The sequence below is a fragment of the Chiloscyllium plagiosum genome, chromosome 38 (assembly GCF_004010195.1).
Source record: "Chiloscyllium plagiosum isolate BGI_BamShark_2017 chromosome 38, ASM401019v2, whole genome shotgun sequence".
Lineage (NCBI taxonomy): Eukaryota > Metazoa > Chordata > Chondrichthyes > Orectolobiformes > Hemiscylliidae > Chiloscyllium > Chiloscyllium plagiosum.
Genome location: NC_057747.1, coordinates 10,818,240 through 10,842,267, shown reverse-complemented (window position 1 = coordinate 10,842,267; position 24,028 = coordinate 10,818,240). Strand labels below are relative to the sequence as shown.

Sequence of the window (24,028 nt, the reverse complement as noted above, 5' to 3'; positions counted from 1 at the left end):
ATATCCTTCGTTGCATTAGAGCCAGTCTCAACACCAGAAACTTGGCTGTTTATGCTACGTTCCCCTGAGAATCCATCACCCCCTACATTTTCCAAAACAGCATACCTGTTTGAAATGGGTATATCCACAAAAGACTCCTGCACTAGCTGCCTACCTCTCTTATCCTTCCTGGAGTTAACCCATCTATGTGAGTGTATCTGAGACTTCCCCCCTTCCTATAACTGCCATCAATCACATACTGTTTCTGTTGCAAATTCCTCATCGCTTCTATCTGTCTCTCCAACCGATCCATTCGAGCTGATAAGATTTGCATCCAACAGCATTTATGGCAGATATAATCCACAGTAACCCTTAAACTCTCTTTAAACTCCCACATCTGACAACAGTACATATCACTGCAAAGGCCATTTTTGCTCCTTCACAATCTACAGACCCAGAAAATAACACCATCTTATTCCTCTACTGCCATATGCTAAATTAATAGCTGTGGCTTATATTTTAAGTTTAATCAAGAGACTTATCTCCAAAAACATAATCAAGAAAGAATCCACTATACTCACTACTGCAGCCTTTCTCTTGGACAGACTTAAAACAACAATTAACTTATCTGATTCTGTGCTGTGAACTTCGCCCAACAGTCCTTTTCTTCTTATGGGATATATAAACATTAGCCCTTTGATCCACTGAGTTCTCTATACATTCAGCAGTTAACTCTCCAGAGGAAGTGGTGGATGCAGGTTCTGTTACAACGTATGGACAGGTACATGACGCGGAAACATTTAGAGGGAAGTGGGCCAAACACAGGCAAATCGGACAAGTTTAGGTTGGAAAACTTGGTCAGTATGGATAAGATGGACCGATGGGTCTATTTCCGTGTTGAATGACTATGCCCCTACTTGATGATAAAGCTAACCTTGCAGAGATTCCTCGATGTGGTCAAATATCATTTGCATACATTATGTATTCACAGTAAACAAGATTAAAAATAAGCAACTACTTTGTGGATGCTTGAAGCACAAAGCTACTTCTTTGAACTAACTCATTCAAATTTGTAAAACTCTCATCTGCCCAACGATATTTGAGTTGTTAATTAGACATTACTGTTGACATAAAAAGAGTTGCCATTTCGAGAAGCACTTCTGGTTTCCCCAAAAAGATTCATGCCCTGAGAAGTGAAACTAGAAGTGAACTCAGTTACTTATTTATCTGACCAGGCCACTCTACTTGGTTCAAAATAACATCAGGTTTAGCCTTTGAACACCATAATTTTAGTTCATACACTTTAACACGCTGTACCCTAAATAGGCAATGGGAAAAGGCAACAACAATGAAATGATATTTCCTGGCAACAGACTTGAAAGGACTTGGCAAAAAGGGAGACTGTGGAAAAGTGTAAGATGAGAAAGGAAAAAAAAAATCCGTAATTCAAATAGCTGGTAGACGGTTTATCTTCCTAACATTGCTAATTGATAACTACATTGAAATGCTGATACTCTAAATAATTTACCAGTTTATCACAAATAACTTTCAGCAGTTTTGGTTATATTAACCGGCTAGAGCGCCTCATGGGTAAAGATACTACCCAACTCCCTGGTCAGCCAGACAAAGGTTTCAGTGCAGGGTCCTTTCCAGTACAGAATCAGCTGAACTATGATCAGCAGTAACTGATGCACAAAAAGCTCAGCACTCCTGGAACAGAGAAGGAAAATCCCACCTGGCTTTCTGTCTCATTGCTATTAAAGTAGCTGCTTCTGGTGTGCTGAACTGGGCAAAAAAACAAGTTACCCATATCTGCCTATCAGATACAAAAAATGGTTACTCGAACATGATGGCAACAAAACAGAACATAAGCATCAGTCAGCTTTTACCCAACTTCAGATATTTTACCCCATCCATTTGTGAATTCTTTGGGAAACATCACTTCATAACGATCGTACTGCACTGTACTGGACCATCACCCAGAGATTCTCCTGTAGATGTTCCACAAAGGCCAAGACCTGAAGTTTTCTGGGAAATTCCACACAGACAAATCCTTTTGCTTTGTCATGGAGAGGATGGGACTTTTCCCACTGGGTCATAGGAGGTTAAGGAGTGACCTTATAGAGGTTTATAAAATCATGAGGGACATGGATAAGGTGAGTAGCAAAGGCCTTTTCCCTCAGGTGGGACAGTTCAACACTAGACAGCATATTTTTAAGGTGAGAGGAGAAAGCTTTAAAATGACATGAGGGATAACATTTTTTTTTAAATGAGCAGTTTGCGTGTGGGATGAACTGCCAGAGGAAATGGTGGGTGCAGGTTCAGTTACAACGTTTAAAAGACATTTGGGTAAGTACATGCACAGGAAAGGCTTGGAGAGATATGGGCCAAGCGCAGGACTACTTAGTTTGGGAACATGGTTGGCATGGACTGGTTGAACTGAAGGGTCTGTTTCAACACTGTATGACACCATGACTCAGCAATTTACCAGTAACAGCAATATACTGAGGACCTGGGAGTAAGTCTACGAGGCTTCACTGCTGTTGAGAAGCAAGTCCAACTGCGACTATCAATTGGAACAGCCTGTGTATGATCATTCCCCTTATGCTAGGATCTGCAACTTGTCTACAAGGGTTGTATTAAATGGCAGCCCACTTGAGATGTTGCAAAGGAAGCTAGAATGTGTTTCTATGGTATTGTGCTATTTAAGAGGCACTGGTTGTGTTTCACTGTTCAATATTTGAAAGCAAACTTCAACATCAAGTGCATTGCCTCACCTTGCTTAATGTAGCTCTCACCAAATCCAGCAAAACCAATGCAGCTTCAGTACACAATCCATTCGGGATTTTAACAGACTGGTCACTCTGATTTGATTTCACTTGCTCAAGAAGCCAAGTAATCATCATGTCAAGGTCCATCTAGAAAAGACAATTCATGCTTTAAAAAGCTGATAATTTTTCATTGACTAAATGCATGTCATCATTTGTAAAACAATTTTTTTTAAGAATCAGTGCACCCCACCTTCTGTGCATTTGACTTTTCTTTTTAAAATTGACAGCCTTAGTGACGTTTCTAGCCGGTGAAAATTAATAAATTAAAGTCAGTCATGGCACAGAGGAGGTCTGGATGTTCTGTGTTGTCTCCTTAGTTCTCCCTCAATTGGATCGACAGTTTTAGTGGATTGTCATGACACATATTTTAACAGAAATTTGACCAGAAATACTATTAAAGCATTTTCCAAGCAGGTAGGTTAACACGATTAAGGGTCAAGAGCAATTTAGGAATTTAACAATCAGTAAACTATATTCATTCAATATTGACATTCCACATTCCATTCAATATTGACATTCCACATTCAGCCATTCCTCACAAATACCATATCAAACTGGAGTCAATCAATATAATTTCAGTGGTCACATTTTATCTCCGCTGATAGTGATGCGATGGAGATCATGTTGCTATAAAAAAAATGTATAAAGCTACATGCTGTCAATTAATTAACCCACTGGTCCATCTTGATCAGACCTTCTTATATAATTATGCACATTAGTGTAGAAAACATAAATGCACCTTGTTCCATCCTGCTGTGAATCACATGTTATTGTTCTGCTTCATGCAAGTCATTCAGTAATTAAACACTTTCACTTGTTCTACATGAGGCTGAATAGGCTGGGACTCTTTCCCCTGATGCATCAGGGGCTGAGGGGTGACCTTATAGAGGTTTATAAAATCATGAGGGGCGTGGATAGGGTAAATAGGCAAAGTCTTTTTCCCTGGGGTGGGGGAGTCCAGAACTAGAGGGCATAGGTTTAACGTGAGAGGGGAAACATATAAAAGAGACCTAAGGGCAACTTTTTCACACAGAGGGTAGGAAATGTATGGAATTAGGTGCCGGAGGAAGTGGTGGAAGACGGTACAATTGCAACATTTGAAAGACACCTGGATGGAGGTATGAGTAGGAAAGAGTAAGAAGGATATGGGCCAAGTGCTGGCAAATGGGACTAGATAAGGTTGGGATATCTGGTCAGCATGGACAAGTTGGACCAAAGTCTCTGTTTCCGTGCTGTACATTTCTGTGACTATGACTCTATGACTTTCAGCTATCACTCATTGTTCTTACACTCAATTACAAGCACAATTCCCATCTCCATTGCCCTCAACTACGCTGGCAGGACTTTTCTGGTTGTGCAGACTCAAGCTGCCTCCAAAATCTCTTGCATCATCAGACATGCTGCATGGGATATCACCATGGCAATAACCCTGGTTTTAGGAGGTGCCAAAATAAATAGCATCTGTTAACAGTACCACTGGACCAGCTTCACAGCGCCAGGGACCCGGGTTCAATTCCAGCCTTGGGCTGGAATGTGTGGAGTTTGCACATTCTCCCCGTGTCTGCGTGGATTTCCTCTGGGTGCTCCAGTTTCCTCCCACAGTCCAAAGATGTGCAGGTCAGGTGAATTGGCCATACTAAAATTACCCATTGTATTAGGTGCATTAGTCAGAGAGAAATGGGTCTGGGTGGGTTACTCTTCGGCGGGTCGGTGTGGACTTGTTGGGCTGTAGGGAATCTAATCTAATCTAATCTAATCTAATCTAATCTGATCTAATCTTATCTAATCTGATCCAACCTTCCAACTCGGCACCGCCCTCCTGAACTGTCCTACCTGCCCATCTTCCTTCCCACCTATCCACTCCACCCTTCTCTCCAACCTATGACCTTCACCCCCACCTTCATTGATCTATTGTATTCCCAGCCACCTCCCCCACAAGCCCCACCCTTCTCCCATTTATCTCTCCACCCCTTTAGGCCACTCCCTCATTCCTGATGAAGAGTTTATGCTCGAAACATTGACTCTCCTGCTCCTCAGCTGCTGCCTGAACAGCTGTGCTTTTCCAGCACTACACTGTTTAACTCTCTCTGACCATCAAACGACAGCATGATTAACAAAGTACCACAAGACATTAATACGCTCAGAAAATCCATTCCTTCATTAGCATGGGTAATCGAGTGCAAGTAGCTGTATTTACTATTTTACTAGAGCTAAAATAACATTAGGAGAAAGTGAGGACTTCAGATGCTAGAGATCAGAGTCGAGAGTGTGGTGCTGGAAAAGCACAGCAGGTCAGGCAGCATCTGAGGAGCAGGACAATCGACATTTCGGGCAAGACGCCTTCATCAGGAATATTCATCGAGGATTCTCCTGGTCCTCGAATGCTGCCTGACATGCTGTGCTTTTCCAGCACCACACTCTCAACTAAAATAACATTAGCCATTGGCAAAATACCATTTCAGGTGGCTTTGTATAAGAATAGCCGCTATGTGGCCATGCCGATAGCTGCAATAATTATAAAAGAACTCCTCAGAAAAATCCTTACATAATCGGATATTGAAGGTTTGTTATGGACATTTGATCTCTTCAGTGTATACAGAATGTAGTCTTAATAAAGTACACATCTTCAAAACTTGCAATCAACTCTGCCACAGGGCAATCAGAGGGGATAACAGAAGCATAGGTTCCTTCAGCACTGACGAACCGTCTATGCGGTTTGTGATACTGCCACAGTCCATTGACTGAACCACTGATCCAGAATCTGGTTTCCAGCATCTGCAGTCATTGTTTTTACCTCGTTGATTTTAACGTCCTCGGATGCTGCCTGAATTGCTGTGCTCTTCCAGCACCACTGATCCAGAATCTGGTTTCCAGCATCTGCAGTCATTGTTTTTACCTGAATGACAGTCCTGTTGTACCATCAAAAGCATGAAGCTTTCAGTTTTATTAAAAGGAAGATTTTGGCAAACAACAAGTGGTTAAAAGGAACTGCAGGCAGATGGACATTTCTTCTGATGAAATAGCCTTTTATTTGCAGTTTTATCAAATAGAGCTCATATTTTATTTTCAACTTCAGTTCAGTGTTGGATCTTTCACCACAATCAGTGGGTGACAGATTTGAACCTTACTCCACAGGTTTGTGGACACGATCTAGACTGAAATTCCAGTGCAGGACCTTTTTTTTGTTATTCTCTCATAGAACGTTAGCGTTGCTGGATGGAACACCAATTAATACCGGTCCCTGGATGCCCTTGAGAAGCCTTCTTGAACTGCTGCAGTCCATGTGCTGTAGGTACATGCACAATGCTCTTAGGGAGGGAATTCCAGGATTTTAGAGTCTTACAGCACGGAAACAGACCTATTGGTCCAACCAGTCCATGCCAATCACAATCCCAAACTAAACTAGTCGCACCCGCCTGCGCTTGGTCTATGTCCCTCCAAACATTTCCTATTCATGTATTCTCCAAATGTCTTTTAAACATTGTAATTATACCCGCATCCATCACTTCCTCTGGAAGTTCATTCCACACATGAACCACTCTCTGTATGATAAAATTGCCCCAGTTTGAACCCTCTCCAGTTTAATAATATTTTTCCTATAACAGTGTGGCCAGTACTGGACACAATATTCCAGAAGAGGCTTCACCAACATTTTGTACAAACTCAATATAACGTCCCAACTCCTATACTCAAAGATTTGAACAATGAAGGCAAGCATGCTAAATGCCTTCTTAACCACCCTGTCTGTATGTGACACAAATGTCAGAGTTACATACCTGAATCCCTAACCCTCTCTGTTCTATAACACTCCACAAGGCCCTACTTTTAATTGTACAAGCCCTGCCTTTGTTTGTTTTACCAAAATGAAATATCTCGCATTTATCCAAATTAAACTTTAACCTAATGACAATGAAGGAACAATGATATATTTCAAAGTCAGGATGGTGAGTGGCTTTGAAGGGAATCTTCACGTGATGATGTTCCCATAGAGTGCTTGCCTAAGTATAAAATCAATGCTATTTGCTCAGCCTGTCTCGAAATAGGGTGTCGATGATTTACATTTTGGCAAGTGTAGTAAGTTATTAAAGCAAGTCAATCCTGCAGTTAAAGCAACACAAAAAAAGCAGCGTCGTACATTTTACAGAATTAGGGAGACACTACCTTGGAATCCTCTGGCATCTCTTCAAGTGGTTTCTGTAAAACCAATGCAGCCAGGAGTAGGTACAGCTCAGGTATGGAAGCATGATGGCTCAAGAACATCTGCATTATTTCAAATCCAGGAACTAAATACGGCGTCTGGCTGCAGGTCTGGGGTCGAGTTTTGATATTGTCTGTAACAAAGGAGAAAGTGATCAGGGTACATTTCAGCATTCCAAGTAATGCATTACACTTATCACCATTTCAGTATGGTGCTGTACACAGCTTGCACTTACAGTAAAGCAACAAAATTAAATGTTGTATCCTGATGACTGGTGTCATTAAGATTCTACAGCAATATTGTTGAGTTTATCGAGAAAATGTGGAGAGATGTAGGTCGAAGCAAGAATTCACTTTCAAGAAGATAGCATGTTGGCTAGAATGACCTTTCTATGCTGCAAGTCTCCAACACCTTCCTCAGCTGCCTACAACACAAATGTGGCTTAGATTTATACACTGTGACATTGTAAACGTGTCCGCTATTTGCGTGAGGTTTACTTGTAATTGCAATGCGAGGATCATCATTTTGAGGGAGCAAGGATTTGCTCAATGACCCCATTGGTTAAAAAATATCCTGTCTACCGAGTTTCAGAACAGGTTGAGAGAAAACAAACCCTATGTTCAATAACAAATGTGACCTAATCTCAGTTAGAGCCAATTTTGAGTATTACTATAGAACTCACCAATGTTGGGCTCAGTGAGAGAAGCAGGGTGTAGGGGAGTCAATGTAATATCACTATCAAGTAAGTGCTGGAACAAATATTCCTGGAAGTTAGATGATTAGATTTATTTAAGACTATTAACACCCACTCTGCTAGGACTGAGTGTGTCCAACTGCTGGGTAAGAAAGTCAAAGTTATTATTTTGTACAATCCTAACTTGGCCCAATTTAGTTTGCCAAAAACTGAGGTGCTGGAAAAGCACAGCTGGTCAGGCAGCATCCAAGGAGCAGGAGAGTCGACATTTCGAGCATAAACTCCAAGTTTCCTGACAAAGAGTTTATGCTTATAACGTTGACTCTCCTGGTCCTCGGATGCTGCCTTACCGGCTGTGCTTTTCCAGCACCGCACTCTCGACTCTGATCTTCAGCATCTGAAGTCCTCACATACTTCAGATTTAGTTTGCATTTGTAGTTGGCACTAAGCTGAGATTGGAGTCACAGTCTTAAGCGGGGTCATGGGTTCCAGATAATTTTTAACAACGAGCAGAAACTGAGACTGAGACGGTGATAGACCCTTTGAGTTGGGAGGGTATAAATTCCTGAATAAGGGCTCCAGCCAAAAATGTTGATTTTACTGCTCCACGGATGCTGCCTGACCTGCTGTGCTTTTCCAGCAACACACTCTCAACTCTGATCTCCAACATCTGCAGACCTCACTTTCTCCTATAAATTTAGCCAACATACTCAGCTCAAGGGCAATCCAAGATGGAGGATGGAAAAAATTTCTGGCTGTAAGAGCTGCTCCTTTTTTGAGATATTTTCCTCGAATTCCAGGAGCAGCAATTACTGTTTTATATGCTGTTGTATTGTTTTGGTACTTTGGGGGGAAAAAAAGTCAAAACAACAGCAGTTTAAAACTGAAGAATAGAGAGAGAGAGAGAGAGAGAGAGAGAGAGAGAGAGAGAAACCGACACCAGAGTGAACATACACAGTACTGCCTTTGCTGTTTGAATTCATGTATCACTGGACATCGAAGTGAGTCTGGGAAAATTAACAAACAGTGAAATTCACAACTGATCTTGGAGGAACTGGTTGGGTGAAGCTCACAGCACAGAATCAGAAAGTTAATTGTTTTAATTGGCCTACAGAAAGTCTGCAGTAGCGAGTAGAGTGGGTTCTTTCTTGATTTTTTTTTGAGATATGTCTCTTGATTTAATTTAAAATATAAGCCGTAACTATTAATCTAACCTGGGGCAGTGTTTTGTAGATTAATAAGATGGTGTTATTTTCTGGGTCTGTAGATTGTGAAGGAGCAAAAATGGCCTTTAGTAGAGTGATATGTGCTTCTTATCAATTGTGGGAGATTAAAGAGGGTTTAAGGGTTATTGCGGATTATATCTGCAATTAATGCTGTTGGAAGTGAATCTTATCAGATAGAATGGATCAGTTGGACAGACAGTTAGAAGCAATGAGGAATTTGCAACAGCAACAGTATGTAATGGATGGCAGTTATAGGAAGGGGGTAAGTCTCAGATAAAGTCATATAAATGGGTTAACTCCATGTAAGTTGAGGGAGGTAGACACCTAGTGCAGGTGTGTTCTGTGGCTATATCCATTTCAAACAAGTATGCTGTTTTGGAAAATGTAGAGGGGCACGGCTTCTCAGGGGAACGTAGCACGAACAGCCAAGTTTCTGGTATTGAGACTGGCTAATGCAATGAGGGGCACGTCGGGTTCCAAGAGATCAATTGTGATAGGGGACTCGCTAGTTGAGGTTCAGACAGTCTTTAATTTTGCCCTTTGTTTTGAAAGGTGAACCACCTCTAATAACCAGTTACATAAACCTGACACGTCAGGGTAATACCTGTGCCTGGTCTTGGATGTGAAGCGATAGGACAAGGCAAAGCTTCTGAAGAAAGCAGACACAAAAAAAGTTTCAAGTGTCAAAAGCAGACAGAGACAAAATTTATCGAGTCATAAAATGAGTGAAAGAAAAGGAATATATATGAAAGATATGATTTGTAGACAGTCTTACATACATTAAAACATACCCACTAGGATACTGCACTCTGCAGTACTATTCTCCAACCAGGCATTTGCTCGCATGCCATCTCTAAACTTGACCAACAGTGCTGGATTGTACAGGAAGTGAAGCAATAGTCTTGTACTCAGGATGACGGTGGTTGGATGAAGATGAGCTTGCATGAAAAGCAAGAACCAGTCAGGCCCCAGCGAAGTAAACATTTTCTCTTGATCTCTGATGGAAACATTTTTTTTTAGTTTCAGTTTACAAGCAAACTGTGTACGATTGAAAAGGAGATCAAGAAAGTACCTACTTAGAATTTTGATTAAGGTGACCCCGACACACCTCAAGCAGTGTCCTCAATAGTTGATTTCTTAGCCATATTGTCCTTCCAGGTACATGATGTATGACTTCAAATAACAAAAGAAATTAAAAGTAAGACCGATAAGGTTTAGTATTTGTAAGCAATGCATCCAGAACATAATTGTCTTAAATAAATTAAAACACCTCACCATCTATCGACGTATCAGAAACTCTTTCGAGTGAAATTAATTTTTCATTCATGGAAGCTGGAGGCAAAGTGTAAGTAAGGAATAATCCAATCCTTCAACAGAAAATATTAAATATTTCAATAGTAATTAACCTTCAAATATGTCTCCAATTATACCACAATATTTCATTATAATTTATGTCAGTCATTTCAAATGGCAGCCATGAAATTATGTCATCTCTTTACATTTCCTGATACAGGCTATTGTTGCCACACTGTCCATACTTAAAGTCAAAAGTAACGCATAAGCAAAGTAACTACAAATGCTAGATAACTGAAAGAGAATCTAATTTTAAAAATATATTTGTTCTTGGAGTGTCATGTGACATTGGGTATTTATTCCCAATCTTGAGATACCCTGTATGAGGTTGAGAGGTGACCTGATACAAGTTTATAAAATCTGAGGGGGCCAGATAGGGTTAACGGTAGTTGCCTTCTCTCCAAGATGGGGGATTTCAAGAGTGGAGAGAGATTTAAAAAAAGACTTAAGAGGCAAGCGTTTTACACAGAGGATGATTTGGGAGTGGAATGAACTTCCTAAGGAAGTGGGTGGATGTGGGCACAGTTTCAACGTTGAAAAAACATTTAGATCAGTACTTGAACAGGAAAGGTTTGGAGGGATATGGGCCAGGAGCAGGCAGGTGGAATCAGGTTAATTGGGATTACGGTCGGCATGGACTGGTTGGACCTATGGGTTTGTGTCCATGTTGTATGATTCTATGACTCTATGAAAGTAAAAGCAAGCTACACAGTTTGAGTCACATGTTGGCCAGACTGGGATGAGTCAGCAGTGTCTCTTTCTCAAAAAGATTCACATCAGTGAATTCGCAAAAGCACAACCACTGACAAATGGCCAGATTGTTTGAAATTCAATTTCCTAATTTGCTATGGTGGGATTATGAAGGCGAGACTTGTGGATTGCTAGTCCTTTGCTATAATCAAGTGCTATGGCACATTTAATGTAAATGCACAAATGAGTCAGCAACTGACTGAGTAAATTGCTTCATGTCCTTTGAGAGACCCTTCATCAGAATGGATCCCACTCGAAACATCAGTTGAAACCTTGAATCCTAAAAGATACCAGATATCCTTATTTCTACACTCAGAAGGGATAAGATAATTGTTAAAATCCTTTAACATGATTTAAAACCAAGTGTGACGATTCCTCTTCAGAACCCACACACGTTGGCAAATAGTTGTTCATTTGTTGTATTTATCTACTCTTGGGAATTGACGGAAAACAACAAGAAAAGAAAACCAATTTCATCGTACTGGCAATGTAGCATCTACAATGGGATCTTGTAAAATGTCACACACAATATTACCTTAGGAGGTCTGCTGTGGTGAAGTAACTTTTCAGTAATTCTGCAAGGATGGTGCATATGACATGAACCTTTGACCTGGTATTATTGGGGTCATTCAGTAGAAAGACAAGTCTTGGTATCAACTGAAGTCTGTGCATGACCTCAGCATTGTGACGTCTATCACTGTAGGAGAAAGGCAATAACACAGATAATTCTTTGTACAATACAATATGAACTTAAGGAGAGTTCATGGACTGACTTAGCCACTCACTGATATTATCAAGCAACATGTAGGGGGAGAAACCACAATCCTTTGTGGATTTTCATCAATAAAATTTTTTTTCAGAGGCACGCTAATGTGATTCAAAGGAACAGGGGGTAAGAAAAGAGGAAAGAACTACAAAATGAGGCAGAACAGGGGTAAAAAATTCAAATGTAACATTTCTTGTAAAAGATTCACATTCTGTCAGTGTTCCCATAAAGTCTCCCCCAGTTGACAGGAATCAAAAATGCAATTGGCAATATTTTCAAGTTCAAAATCAAACAATAGATTTAATCATTTGCCCACGTCGGAAATATCCGAGACTCGCGTTCTCTATTATCCCCCGATGGTAATTCAAGTCCTCGAATTAAACCAATTAGCAATGAGATCACAAAGATTCCTATAATACAAACTATTACCTGCTTTTGAGAAGTTCCAGAAAATGGTTGAAAAGCAGCAGATCAAGTGAATCCGGAGAATTCCGCCAAATCTTCAAAAAAAAAAGGAAAGCCATTAATGTTGGTGAGAAGCCAATGTAAAAGTGCTGTGGACATGAATAACCCCAGACCTTCATACACTGTTGCACCAATTGCATTAATTCACAGGAAGCTAAAAGCAAAAAAGGCCGCTACCAATCCTTAATCTGAACTCAGTGTGGGGCAAGGAATCAAGACGGTCAACGGCCAACCCACACAGTTCCAACTCTACAGTACCCCGCAATTAAAAACAATTAAATCAGCCAGAAATTCCACCCAAACCCCACTTTAAAGTCTGAACATAGAAAATAGCAGGCGTAGGCCATTCAGCCCTGCAGGCCTGCTGCACCTTCAATATAAAATCATGAGGGGCATGGATAGGGTAAATAGATAAGGACTTTTCCCTGGGGTGGGGAAGTCCAGAACTAGCGGGCATAGGTTTAAGGTGAGAGGAGAAAGATATAAAAGGGACCTAAGGGGCAACTTTTTCACGCAGAGAGTGGTATGTGTATGGAATGAGCTGCCAGAGGAAGTGGTGGAGGCTGGTACAATTACAACATTTAAAAGACATCTGGATTGGTATATGAACAGGAAGGGTTTGGAGGGATATGGGCCGGGTGCTGGCAGGTGGGACTAGATTAGGTTGGGATATCTGGTCGGCGTGGACAAATTGGACCAAAGGATCTGTTTCCATACTGAATATCTCTGTGAGTATAGTGTGATCTTGGCTGATCATTCAATTCCACGTCCTGTTCCTGCTTTGTCTACCTACTCTTCGATCTCTTTAGCTCAAATAAGTGAATCTAATGTCTTGGGAAACATTCAAGGTTTTCACCTCTTCAGCTTTCTGTGGTCAAGAATTCCACAGGTGCCCCACTTCCTGGGCAAAGAAATTTATTCTCATCCCAGTCCTCGGGGTAAGTGCAGCATCAAACTCAGTCATGACAGCTCCCACAATTGAACAGTCTACCAAATGCTTGATGACAAACTTGAACGTTTTTGAAGTACATTTACCTCAAAATCACAGAGGAGGTCACTGAAAGCACAGCCTTTGTGAATTGTTGAGGTTCCTTGGCCCAACTCCGCAGTTCCAACGATGGTCAGGATAAGTTGAAAAATTCTGGCGTTTAACAACTTCACCTTCATTTTTAACAGCAGCGCTAAAATCTACATGGAACAGAAAGACTGGAGTATTATTTACAACAACAGGATGCTGCTGGGAATGGAGGGTTTGAGTAATAAGGAGAGGCTATGACCTTTTCACCTTTTCCCAGGGGTGGAGAATTTCAAGATTGGGGGGTGCATTTTTAAGGTGAGAGGAGAAAGGTTTCAAAAAGACATGAGGAGCGATTTTTTTTTCCCCCACACAGAGCGTGATACGTGTGTGGAATGAACTTCCAGAGGAAGTGATAGATGTGGGTACAGTTACAACATTTAAAAGTCATTTAGATAAGTGTGTAAATAAGAAATGTTTGGAGGGATATGGGCCAAGCGCAGGCAGGTGGGAACATGGTCAGCATGGACGGCTTGGACTAAAGAGTCTGTTTCCATGCTGTATGACTATAACCTACAATGGCAGGCAGGAATAGAAACTAATACACAACCTGGGAAAAATCATTACAATTTAAACAAAAGCCAACAAAAGTGAAGCTTACTCTTACAGTGCCTTTTGAATTTAAATTACCTGTTAATTGAAAACTCCTCTGAGCACTAACTTTCTGCTTAATGTTGCTTGAATTAAAATTGCTGGATAACTTATTCTTTAAAACTTTGAAGGTGAATAAAGTTTTGTAGAAATATCCACAATTTCAACAAATTGTTACAGTTTCTAGAAGGATTTAATTTTATGGTAAAAATAATTTGAATATCCACTGATTTATTTTGACAAGAAAATTTCTCAAACAAAATCTCAAATGCTGTGGACCATTTTGTGATACCAATAATCATGAGATACATAGCTACCAAAGCAGCATTTATAAATTTACACGACTAGAATTAAACAAATCGTAGAGAGAAGATATATGTTTATTTGCACACTAACTAACACCTTCAGAAACCTAGGAGAAAGACAGGATGGTCGATCAGATTCAAAAAGTGTGGTGCTGGAAAAGCGCAGCCGGTCAGGCAGCATCCAAGGAGCAGGAGGGATGATGTTTCGGGCATAAGCCCTTCATCAGGGATTTGGGAGGGGAGGGGGGGGTGGTGCGGAGGATGAGCGGGCACTAGGGGGCTGGGAGATAAATGAGAGAGGAGTGGGGCTGAGTAGCTGGGAGTGCTGAAGAGCTTCAGGAACCCTGTATGCATTACAACACTTGGTTACCAATACTCGCTATCCAGATGTTAAATGTCTTGTTTTGGATTTATACGAGCTGGTAGTAGTTCCATATTTCCACTCCTTCAATCACCATTGCTTTCTATCCCTTCCACAGTGAAATGAATTGAGTTTGGAATAAAATTTGCTCCAACAACTTCTGGTATTTGCATGGCACCCTAATCTATTAAATTATGTCCCCAGGGGCATCGCAAGCACATTATAAACTATATACAATATCGAATTACAGAAGGCAGTATGAGGAAGTGTTGAGTAAAGACTTCGTCAAAGGTGGTAAGGGAGGTTTTTGTTGATAATTTGAGGAAAGGGAGGCATATAGGCTTTGGAGAGGGAACTCTAGGGCTGAAGGCACAGCCAAGAAGTAGGGAGCCATTAAAATCAATTGGCTAGAATTTGGTGAGCACAGAGATCTTACAGGATTGGAAAAGATTCTGGAGATGGTAAGGAGTCAGGTCATGGTAGCATTTGAAAGCACAGAAGAGAATTTTAAAACCAGGCTTTTTTTTTAATATAAATTGTGCCTTATCCCAAATTAATAATTGGATAGCCAAATCTGCAGCTGAGTGGAAAAATTCTCTCCTGATAGGCTACAACTTTCCCAATTTGGAACATTGCGATCAGGGAGGTTTTTCAGTTCCCTCAATATTTCTCAGCAGAGGTATAACGTCATTGTGTTCGCTTAAGTATTACGTGAGTGGGTCTTCAAATTCTTCAAGCTTAAACTTGGGGTGGCACTGTGACTCAGTGGTCAGCCCTGCCACCTCACAGCACCAGGGGCGTCAGTTTGATTCCACCCTCAGGTGACTGTCTATGTGGAGTTTGCACATTCTCCCCGTGTCTGCATGGATTTCCTCCGAGTGCTCCGGTTTCCTCCCACAATTCAAAGATATGCAGGTTAGGTGGATTGGTCGTGTTAAATTGCTCACAGTGTCTCGGAGTGCGCAGACAATGTGGATTAGCCATGGGAAATGGCAAGTAATTCACTCCCCGACTCCAAAATCCTGTCCACCATCTATAGGCCACAAGTCAGGAGTGTGATGGAATACTCCCCACTCGCCTGGATGAGTACAACTCTAACAACATTCAAGAGGCTCACCATCCAGGACAAAGCAGCCCGCTTAATTGGCACCACATCCACCAACATCTACTCCCTCCACTACTGACGCTCAGTAGCAGCAGCATGTACTATTTCCAAGATGAACTGCAGAAATTCACCAAAGCTCCTCAGACAGCACCTTCCAAACCCATTATCACTTCCTTCTAGAAGGACCAGGGCAGCAGATACATGAGAATACCACCAACTTGAAGTTCTTCTCCAAGCCATTCACCGTCCTGACTTAGAAATATATCTTTGTTCCTTCAGTGTTGCTGGGTGAAGATCCTGGAGTCCCTCCCTAATGGCATTGTGGGTCAATCCACAGCAGGTAGACTGCAGCGATTCAAAAAGGCAGCTCATCTTCCCAAGGGCAACTAGGGATGGCTAGTAAATGCTGGCCCAGCCAGTGACGTCCACATCCCACAAATGAATAAATAAACCAAAAAAAAGGAACGGTTACAGGGAGGGGATGGGGGATGGGTCAGGGTGGAATGCTATTCGGAGGGTCAGTGTGGACTTGGTGGGCTGAATGGCCTGACTTAATACTGCAGGGATTCTATGATAACTGATGGTATGATTATGTACATTAAAAAGAGCACATTGTAATGTAATAGGTAATTATAAGATCTCAGCAGCCCCCTTTCTCTCTGCTCATAGAACCCCCTGGGATGGGTTTTATATTGAACTTTAATGGCAGGAATGATTACAACTCAACCTTCTGACAGATGAGACCCTTAGTATCATTACAATAAGTACATCACTTAGGGTACGGAACATATAAGTAGCACTACCTACCTGTACTGGTTACAGATGAGAATTTCAAGATTAAAACCAAGTCACTGATAAGAACATCTCAATAACCCATGACATTCTTGAGCTCAAAATCATCACTTATAACACAATTACTTTTTTAATCTGAGCCAGAGCTCATTTTACCAGCAAACTTGGATTTTGTTAACAAAGTGACAGAATGACTTGTCTTCCAGTGTAGTATTCTTGTCAAAGATACTTATATCAGGAATGCTTTCTGATTCCAAAATATATTCAATGCTTTCAGTTTCAGAAAATCAATATTTACACCCAGCATCAACTGACCTCTCGAAAGTTTCTAAATTTCAAGGTTCAATTGCATTTATTAAAATTCCAGAAAACCATTTCAGAACTCTGGCTTCTAATATACTTTTAATCATCTCTAAATGGGGCACTTTACCCTGTAGCCTTTAATGCGTCCCATCTCTTTTTCACACAGAGTGCTGCTGTTCAAAACCGAAATCAGGACCTTGACAGCTGCATAGATCTCATGGTCATCAGACGCCATGGCAACCAGGCCTAATATCACAGCGGGACCACCGATGAACTGCAAACAGTTGGCAGCAGGATTCGAAAAAAACGTCCTGACTCCTAAAAAGATAAATAATGGCAGTTGATTGCTCACATGCTTATGATACTCAAGCCAAAACTTCAAGCACTGTGTTACACAGGGCTATGTTACAGCGGGAATCAGGTACTGGATAACAAAAAATAATTGGCTGTTTAGATCTTTTGCTTTCTTTCTTGATCTGATAAAGCAGAAAATACAACAATCATTGTCATGGCTTCGACCAATGCTATCCATTGATGCTCTCCAGCCTCTTTAGGTTGGAGGTCCAATAATCCAACGTACCTCACGTCTGGGTTCAAAGTCTTTTAAGGATATGAGACTCTACACAATGAGTAGTTGCCTGGACTAACTGACATCAAGTTCTAAAAAAATTAATTTTTGAGGTTGTTCTGGTCTGGGCAAGAAAGACTTGCTTTAAACACAGCACATCTACACTAAAACAGTGACAACACTTTGAAAGTGCTTCATTGGTTGTAAAGTGCTTTGGGAATCTGGAGGTTGTGAAAAGTGCAACATCAATGCAACTCTTTCTTCATGCCCCAAACACACCCAAGGAACATGTTTATTGCATTTTCCTCTGTGGTGCAGACTCTCATTATGCAAGGAAAACATGGGAACCAATTTGTACACAGCAAGGTCCTTCGAACTGAGAACGAGTACTGAAATAACTCCTCGGAGACTGGTATTCCATCCACAGGTCAACCCTTACATGCGGAGAGTCCTTGACAATGGTCCTCAGAGCCAGCTCTCAGTGAGTAGAACATTTGACATTCCTGTGTTTTTTTGGAACTCCCCCACACTACCTTTGCACCCAAAGGGGGCCCAGCAGTGTGCTTACATTTTCCCAAACCAGCCATGGCTGTGTGTATGTGTCACAACACAGCGATGCCATGGTGCTAAAATTATATTCTACATTTTCTGCCACCAGGAGAGCACCCATGTAGCTAGTGAAACATTCACAAGCAAAGCCTGTGAATAGGGACAATGTGACACTACTGTCAGCCGGGGCTCCCTGATTGGATCAGGTTAACAGCCCCAATCAGGGAACTCATATTCTATGAGCACTACGTTGTTGACCTTGTTACAAATGCTTGACCAATTATTGTGGGGCAAAAGGCTGGTCAAGACATCAGCAGACATTCTTGCTGTTGTTCAAATAGCTCAGCTTGATTCCTGAAGAAGGGCCTGTGCCCGAAACGTCGAATCTCCTGTTCCCTGGATGCTGCCTGACCTGCTGTGCTGTTCCAGCAATAAAGTTTCAACTTTGATCTCCAGCATCTGCAGACCTCACTTTCTCCTTCAAATAGCTCAGAGCAAGATCTTATTACCACAAGAGCAGGTATGATGGGGTATCATTTTCACACCTCATCTGATCCATCACCCTTGGTTTTGCACGGAAACATCTGCTGAGCCTGCAGTCTGCAATCCTAGAGTGGGACCAGGACTCTCAACTTTCTATTTTAACAGCAAGATCGCTACCTTTGAGCCGAGCTGGCACTGTGGTGCAATATAACTGTAAACCTTAATATTAAAAAGGTGCTATAAATTGGTACATGGCAGGTAAAGTATTGATGTATTTTGATTTTTTTTAATTAAAGGATTTACTCAAAGGAAATAGAATGTGGTGTAATTGCTACAATAAAATAAACCTATTCAAAATATTTCATCAGAAAGGCCTAAAAGGTCCTGATGACTTGTTTACAACAGAATGTTGTCACAGTATGGGGTAAATAATGATACAGAAATTAGGCAGGGCAATTTGTCCAGGACCTCAGCCTTTAGTAGGTCTGCTCATTAAAAAGCTCACCCAGGGACCCTTTTAGACTCCATTCAGTCGTGCGGGGCAGATAGGGTTTTGGTTTGTCGCCTCATTCAAAAGATAAAGGGAACAATTTCCACGGACTAATTACAGCAATCAAATAAATAACGAGGATTATCTTCAGAATGATTCCCTTATCAATCTCTATGCACTCTCAGGCTCTTGTCAATCCTTCAGCAATACTTCCACACCAAGCCATTTGTTAATCCCTTGTATCCAATCTGATGATAATAGCAGCAGCATAAAGCCAGGATGACAATTTAGCCGAGATATTCCCAGCCAACTACCTTGCTCAAACCATATTCATCTGTGCAAAACTACAATTTTAACCAAGCTTCTTCTTTCAGAGTTATAAACTGGAAGGAAAAATGCCAGGAATAAATTTAAATTAGACAAGGGCTGAACATCTATACATTGGGATTTAAAACCCCACAACACCCAAGGATTGACTGGACTTGTATTCGCTGGAATTTTGAAGAATATCGGGGAGAAACATAAAAAGATACAAAATTCTGATGGGACGGGACAGGCTAGATGTGGGGAGAATGTCCCCGATGTTGGAGAATTCCAGAACTAGGGGTGACATGGGGTAGATGAGGTAAGCCATTCAGGACGGAGATGAGGAAGAATTCCTTCCCTCAGAGAGATGAGAGCCTGTGGAATTCTCTCCCACAGGAAGCTGTTGGAGCCAGTTCATTAGATACATTCAAGAAGGAGCTGGACATAGCCCTTGTGGCTAAAGGGATCAAGGGGTATGGAGAGAAAGCAGGAGTGGGATACTGAGGTTGCACGATCAGCCATGATCATATTGAATGGTGGTGCAGGCTCAAAGGGCTGAATGGCCTACTGCTGCACCTATTTTCTATGTTTCTAAGGGCATTTTATAACCAAATACTTTCAGAAATTGAATCAACTATTGTAAAGGTAGGAAATGTGGCAAACAATTTGTGCACAGCAAGCTTCCACAACAATCAATTATTGTTCCGATAAACCTGTGGGGCCTCTTTTATCAATCTGAGAGAGCAGATGAAGCTTTGATTAAATGTCTCATCCAAAATATGGCACTTCCGACAGTGAAGCACTCCCTCAGTACTGCAGTGAGCTGCCACTATCCACTCCAGTCTTGGGACTCACAAATCTCTGATTCTCCGCCACTAAGGCATGGGAGACACAGGCTGAACCACACTACAGGTTAAGAATAATATAATAAAGAGACTGCCATCAGAAGGGAATGATAAAGATCAGACAACTCCAGGTTCAATTCCTCACATGTCTTAATCGATCACATTCGACTGTGGTGATTGAGAGGGAAAATATTTGAAGTGGACCTCAGGGGCAATGCTTTCAAACAGAAGGTATGCCAGGGTAAGTGGTAAAGGTGACTACATTATATTTAGACTATAAGACTATAAGACATAGGAGTGGAAGGAAGACCATTCAGACAATCGAATTTAATCATGGCTGATGGGCATTTTAACTCCACTTACCCGCACTCTCCCCGTAGCCCTTAATTCCTTGCGAGATCAAGAATTTATCAATCTCTGCCTTGAGGACATTTAATGTCTCGTCTTCCATTGTGGTCCGAAGCCAATGTGGCACAGTGGCACAGTGGTTAGCACTGCTGCCTCACAGCACCAGAGACCCAGGTTCAATTCCTGCCTCAGGCAACTGTCTGTGTGGAGTTTGCACATTCTCCCCGTGTCAGCGTGGGTTTCCTCCAGGTGCTCCAGTTTCCTCCCACAGTCCAAAGATGTGCAGGTTAGGTAGATTGGCCATGCTAAATTGCCTGTAGTGTTAGGTGAAGGGGTAAATGTAGGGGAACGAGTCTGAGTGGGTTGCCCTTCGGAGGATCGCTGTGGACTTGTTGGGCCGAAGGGCCTGTTTCCACACTGTAAGTAATCTAATCTAATCTAATTCCACAAACCCACCACTCTCTGGCTGAAGAAATGTTTCCTCATTTCCACTCTAAATTGATCCCCTCTAAATCGAAGGCAGTGCCCATGGGTCCTAGTCACTCTGCCTAACGGAAACAACTTCTCAGCATCCAACCTATCTAAGCCATGCGTTCTCTTGTAAGTTTCTATTCAATCTCCCCTCAACCTTCTATACACGAATGAATACAATCCCAGGATCCCCAGCCGTCCATTGTATGTTAGGCCTACCATTCCAGGTATCATCCGTGTGAATCTCCGCTGGACACGCTCCAGTGCCAGTATGTCCTTCCTGAGGTGTGGACACAGTATTCTAAATGGGGCTTAACTAGAGTTTTATAAAGTCTCAGAAGCACATCACTGCTTTTATATTCCAACCCTCTTGAGATAAATGACAACAATACATTCGCTTTCTTAACCACGGACTCAACCTGCAAGTTAACCTTTAGAGAATCCTGGACTAGCACTCCCAGATCCCTTTGTACTTCAGCTTTATGAATTTTCTCACCGTTTAGAAAATAGTCCATGCCTGTATTCTTTTTTCCAAAGTGCAAGGCCTCGCATTTGCTCAAGTTGAATTTCACCAGCCATTTCCAGGACCACTCTTTTAAATGTCTAAGTCTTTCTGCAGCCTCCCCACCTCCTCAGTGCAACCTGCCTGTCCACCTAACTTCGTATAATTGGCAAACTTCACCAGAATGTCCCCAGTCCCTTCATTTATATGATATATGGACAGGTACAGGGAGAGGAAATAGTCAGAGGGATATGGGCAAAATGCAGGCAAATGGGACTAGTTCAATTAAGGAATCCTGGTTGGCATGGACGGGTTGGGCCAAAAAGGTATGACTCTATGACTGTGAAGGTGCATGTATTAAGTGGCATGTGGTTAGCATTGCTGCCTTACAGCAGCAGGGACACAGATTCAATTTCATATTCAGACAACTGTCCGAGAGGAGTTTGCACATTCTCATGTTGGTGAGGGTTTCCTCCCAGTGCTTCGCTTCCTTCCCACAGTCTCCAAAGATGTGCAGGTTAGGGGAATTGGCCATTGTATATTGCCTATAGTATCCAGGGATGTGTAGATTAGGTGGATTAGCCTTGGGAAATGCAGGTTACCTCACAGTCATTGAAGCACTTTTAAAATGCAGTTACTGCTGTCAACTTGCAATCGGTGCACAGCAAACTCCCACAAACAGCGATGTTAAAATCACCAGCTAAATCTGTTTCTGTGACAGAGGGATAAACACCTCAAACAATGCTGCACTCCCTCTGCAATGTGTATTGATATCTGTGCTCAAGTGCAGTGTGAGGCTTGAACCCAGAATCTTGTGCCTGAAACGTGTAAGCGCAACCAACTGGATCACAGCTGAGACGCAATGTTGGAAGGCCTGATGGCACAGTTTGGGGCATATCGAAACAAAAAAAACACACACACACATACACACACAAACACACACACACACAAACACACACTCCCTCGAACTTTGAACTCCCTTGAACCTGCCATTGATGCACTTTTAGTTCTGTTTTCGGTGTCAATATGATTGAAAATGTCTTACCAAAGAAGCTTGCAATTGGTGCACCAATAGTTCGAGCAAGACCTGGAAGATGGCTGGCCATATTTTTTGCCAGAACAATAGGCATCGCATCATCTCGAGATGAAATTCCCAACTGCAATGAGTCAGAGGAGAGAGGAACATCGCAACATCAATACAGGAAAGTGAATGAATGAGGTTGTCAGAGAATAAAGCAAATCCAGTGTCACTTATTCCAATTTGCTGGACCATGGTGAGTAGAGAGAGGAACCCACTTTGTCTGTTGCTATGTTCTTTGGGTGAGGGAGGAAGTATGTAAACCGTGCAACAGCGTACGTTTCTGACGTCTCTTTAATGTCCCAGGTACTTCGCAGGATCAATATTCATTCAAGATTTCACGTGGAGTCAAAAAAGGAGGAATTAGGATAAAAGATTGGTCAAAGTGCTAAGGGCCACCTTAAAATAGGAATAGAGAGATGGAGAGATCTAGGGAAGGAATTCTGTGCTTACAATCGAGTGCCAATCACTAGCTGAAGGAAAATTACTGACCTGCAAGAGATCCATAGGTTACAACGAAAGCACTGAAAGTTGCAAGCTTACAAAGCCAGTAGGGTGGCATGGTGGCTCAGTGGTTAGCACTGCTGCCTCAACAGTGCCAGGGACACCCTTGGGCAACTCTCTGTGTGGAGTTTGATGTCTACACAGGTTTCCTCTGGGTGCTCTGGTTTCCTCCGACAGTCCAAAGGTGTGCAGTTTAGGTGGACTGGCCATGGGAAATTGTCCAGGGATGTGCTGGCTAGGTGGATTAGCCATGGGTAATGCAGGGTTGGAGTTGGATAGTCTTTGGAAGGTCGCTGTGGACTCAATGGGCCAAATGGCCTGCTTTCACATTGTAGGGATTCTACCACTCTATGAAACGGAATCACTCCATACAGCTTCCAAGGAAAAAAGAGATTTTTAAGGTTTTTTTTAAAAAGTTAATGGTATATTCAATCCTTTTTAGCTTCATTTAATAAACGAACAATGGGAACAGCAACACAAATGTTGGGACGATCGAACTACAGATATTGCAGCACATAAAAAGATGTTTTTTGCTAGAGAAATAAAACATTAATTCCAGCATCCTACTCTATCCTCCCGTGCTTTCTTTGCTTCATGTGGTTATCGAGTTCTCCCTTAAAAGATACTGGTTCAACCATTGCCTGTGGCAGCCCACTTCATTCTCTGACTATTTAAAGAAACCCTTCTTATCACCTTTTCTCAACCTCAATGACAATCTTAGAGTTTTCACTGGATCCCCAGTGGAGACAAAATCACCTATGGGAGAAGATTTGTAGCTCGGGTGCTCGTTGTTGTGGTTCTGTTCGCCAAGCTGGGAATTTGTGTTGCAGACATTTCGTCCCCTGTCTAGGTGACATCCTCAGTGCTTGGGAGCCTCCTGCAAAGCGCTTCTGTGATGTTTCCTCCAGTATTTATAGTGATTTGTACCTGCCGCTTCCGGTTGTCAGTTCCAGCTGTCCGCTGCAGTCGTCGGTATATTGGGTCCAGGTCGTTGTGCTTATTGATTGAATCTGTGGATGAGTGTCATGCTTCTAGGAATTCCCTGGCTGTTCTCGTTTTGGCTTGTCCGATAATAGTAGCCACATGCTCA

At 41.9% G+C, this 24,028-nt stretch overlaps 1 protein-coding gene across 3 annotated transcripts in view; it reads right to left on the bottom strand.

The window, feature by feature from the left end:
- wdfy4 (WDFY family member 4) overlaps nucleotides 1–24,028 on the bottom strand; it is a 318,819-nt gene that overhangs the window by 205,139 nt on the left and 89,652 nt on the right. For all 3 annotated transcript variants that reach the window (XM_043678828.1, XM_043678827.1, XM_043678830.1), the window contains exons 22-31: nucleotides 22,402–22,513; nucleotides 16,922–17,112; nucleotides 13,298–13,450; nucleotides 12,227–12,297; nucleotides 11,567–11,728; nucleotides 10,204–10,295; nucleotides 10,005–10,101; nucleotides 9,720–9,925; nucleotides 6,972–7,141; nucleotides 2,757–2,897 (exon numbers count right to left, since the gene is read on the bottom strand). In XM_043678828.1, coding sequence (XP_043534763.1) covers nucleotides 2,757–2,897; nucleotides 6,972–7,141; nucleotides 9,720–9,925; nucleotides 10,005–10,101; nucleotides 10,204–10,295; nucleotides 11,567–11,728; nucleotides 12,227–12,297; nucleotides 13,298–13,450; nucleotides 16,922–17,112; nucleotides 22,402–22,513 — 1,395 coding nt within the window. The remainder of the gene's footprint in view (nucleotides 1–2,756; nucleotides 2,898–6,971; nucleotides 7,142–9,719; nucleotides 9,926–10,004; nucleotides 10,102–10,203; nucleotides 10,296–11,566; nucleotides 11,729–12,226; nucleotides 12,298–13,297; nucleotides 13,451–16,921; nucleotides 17,113–22,401; nucleotides 22,514–24,028) is intronic.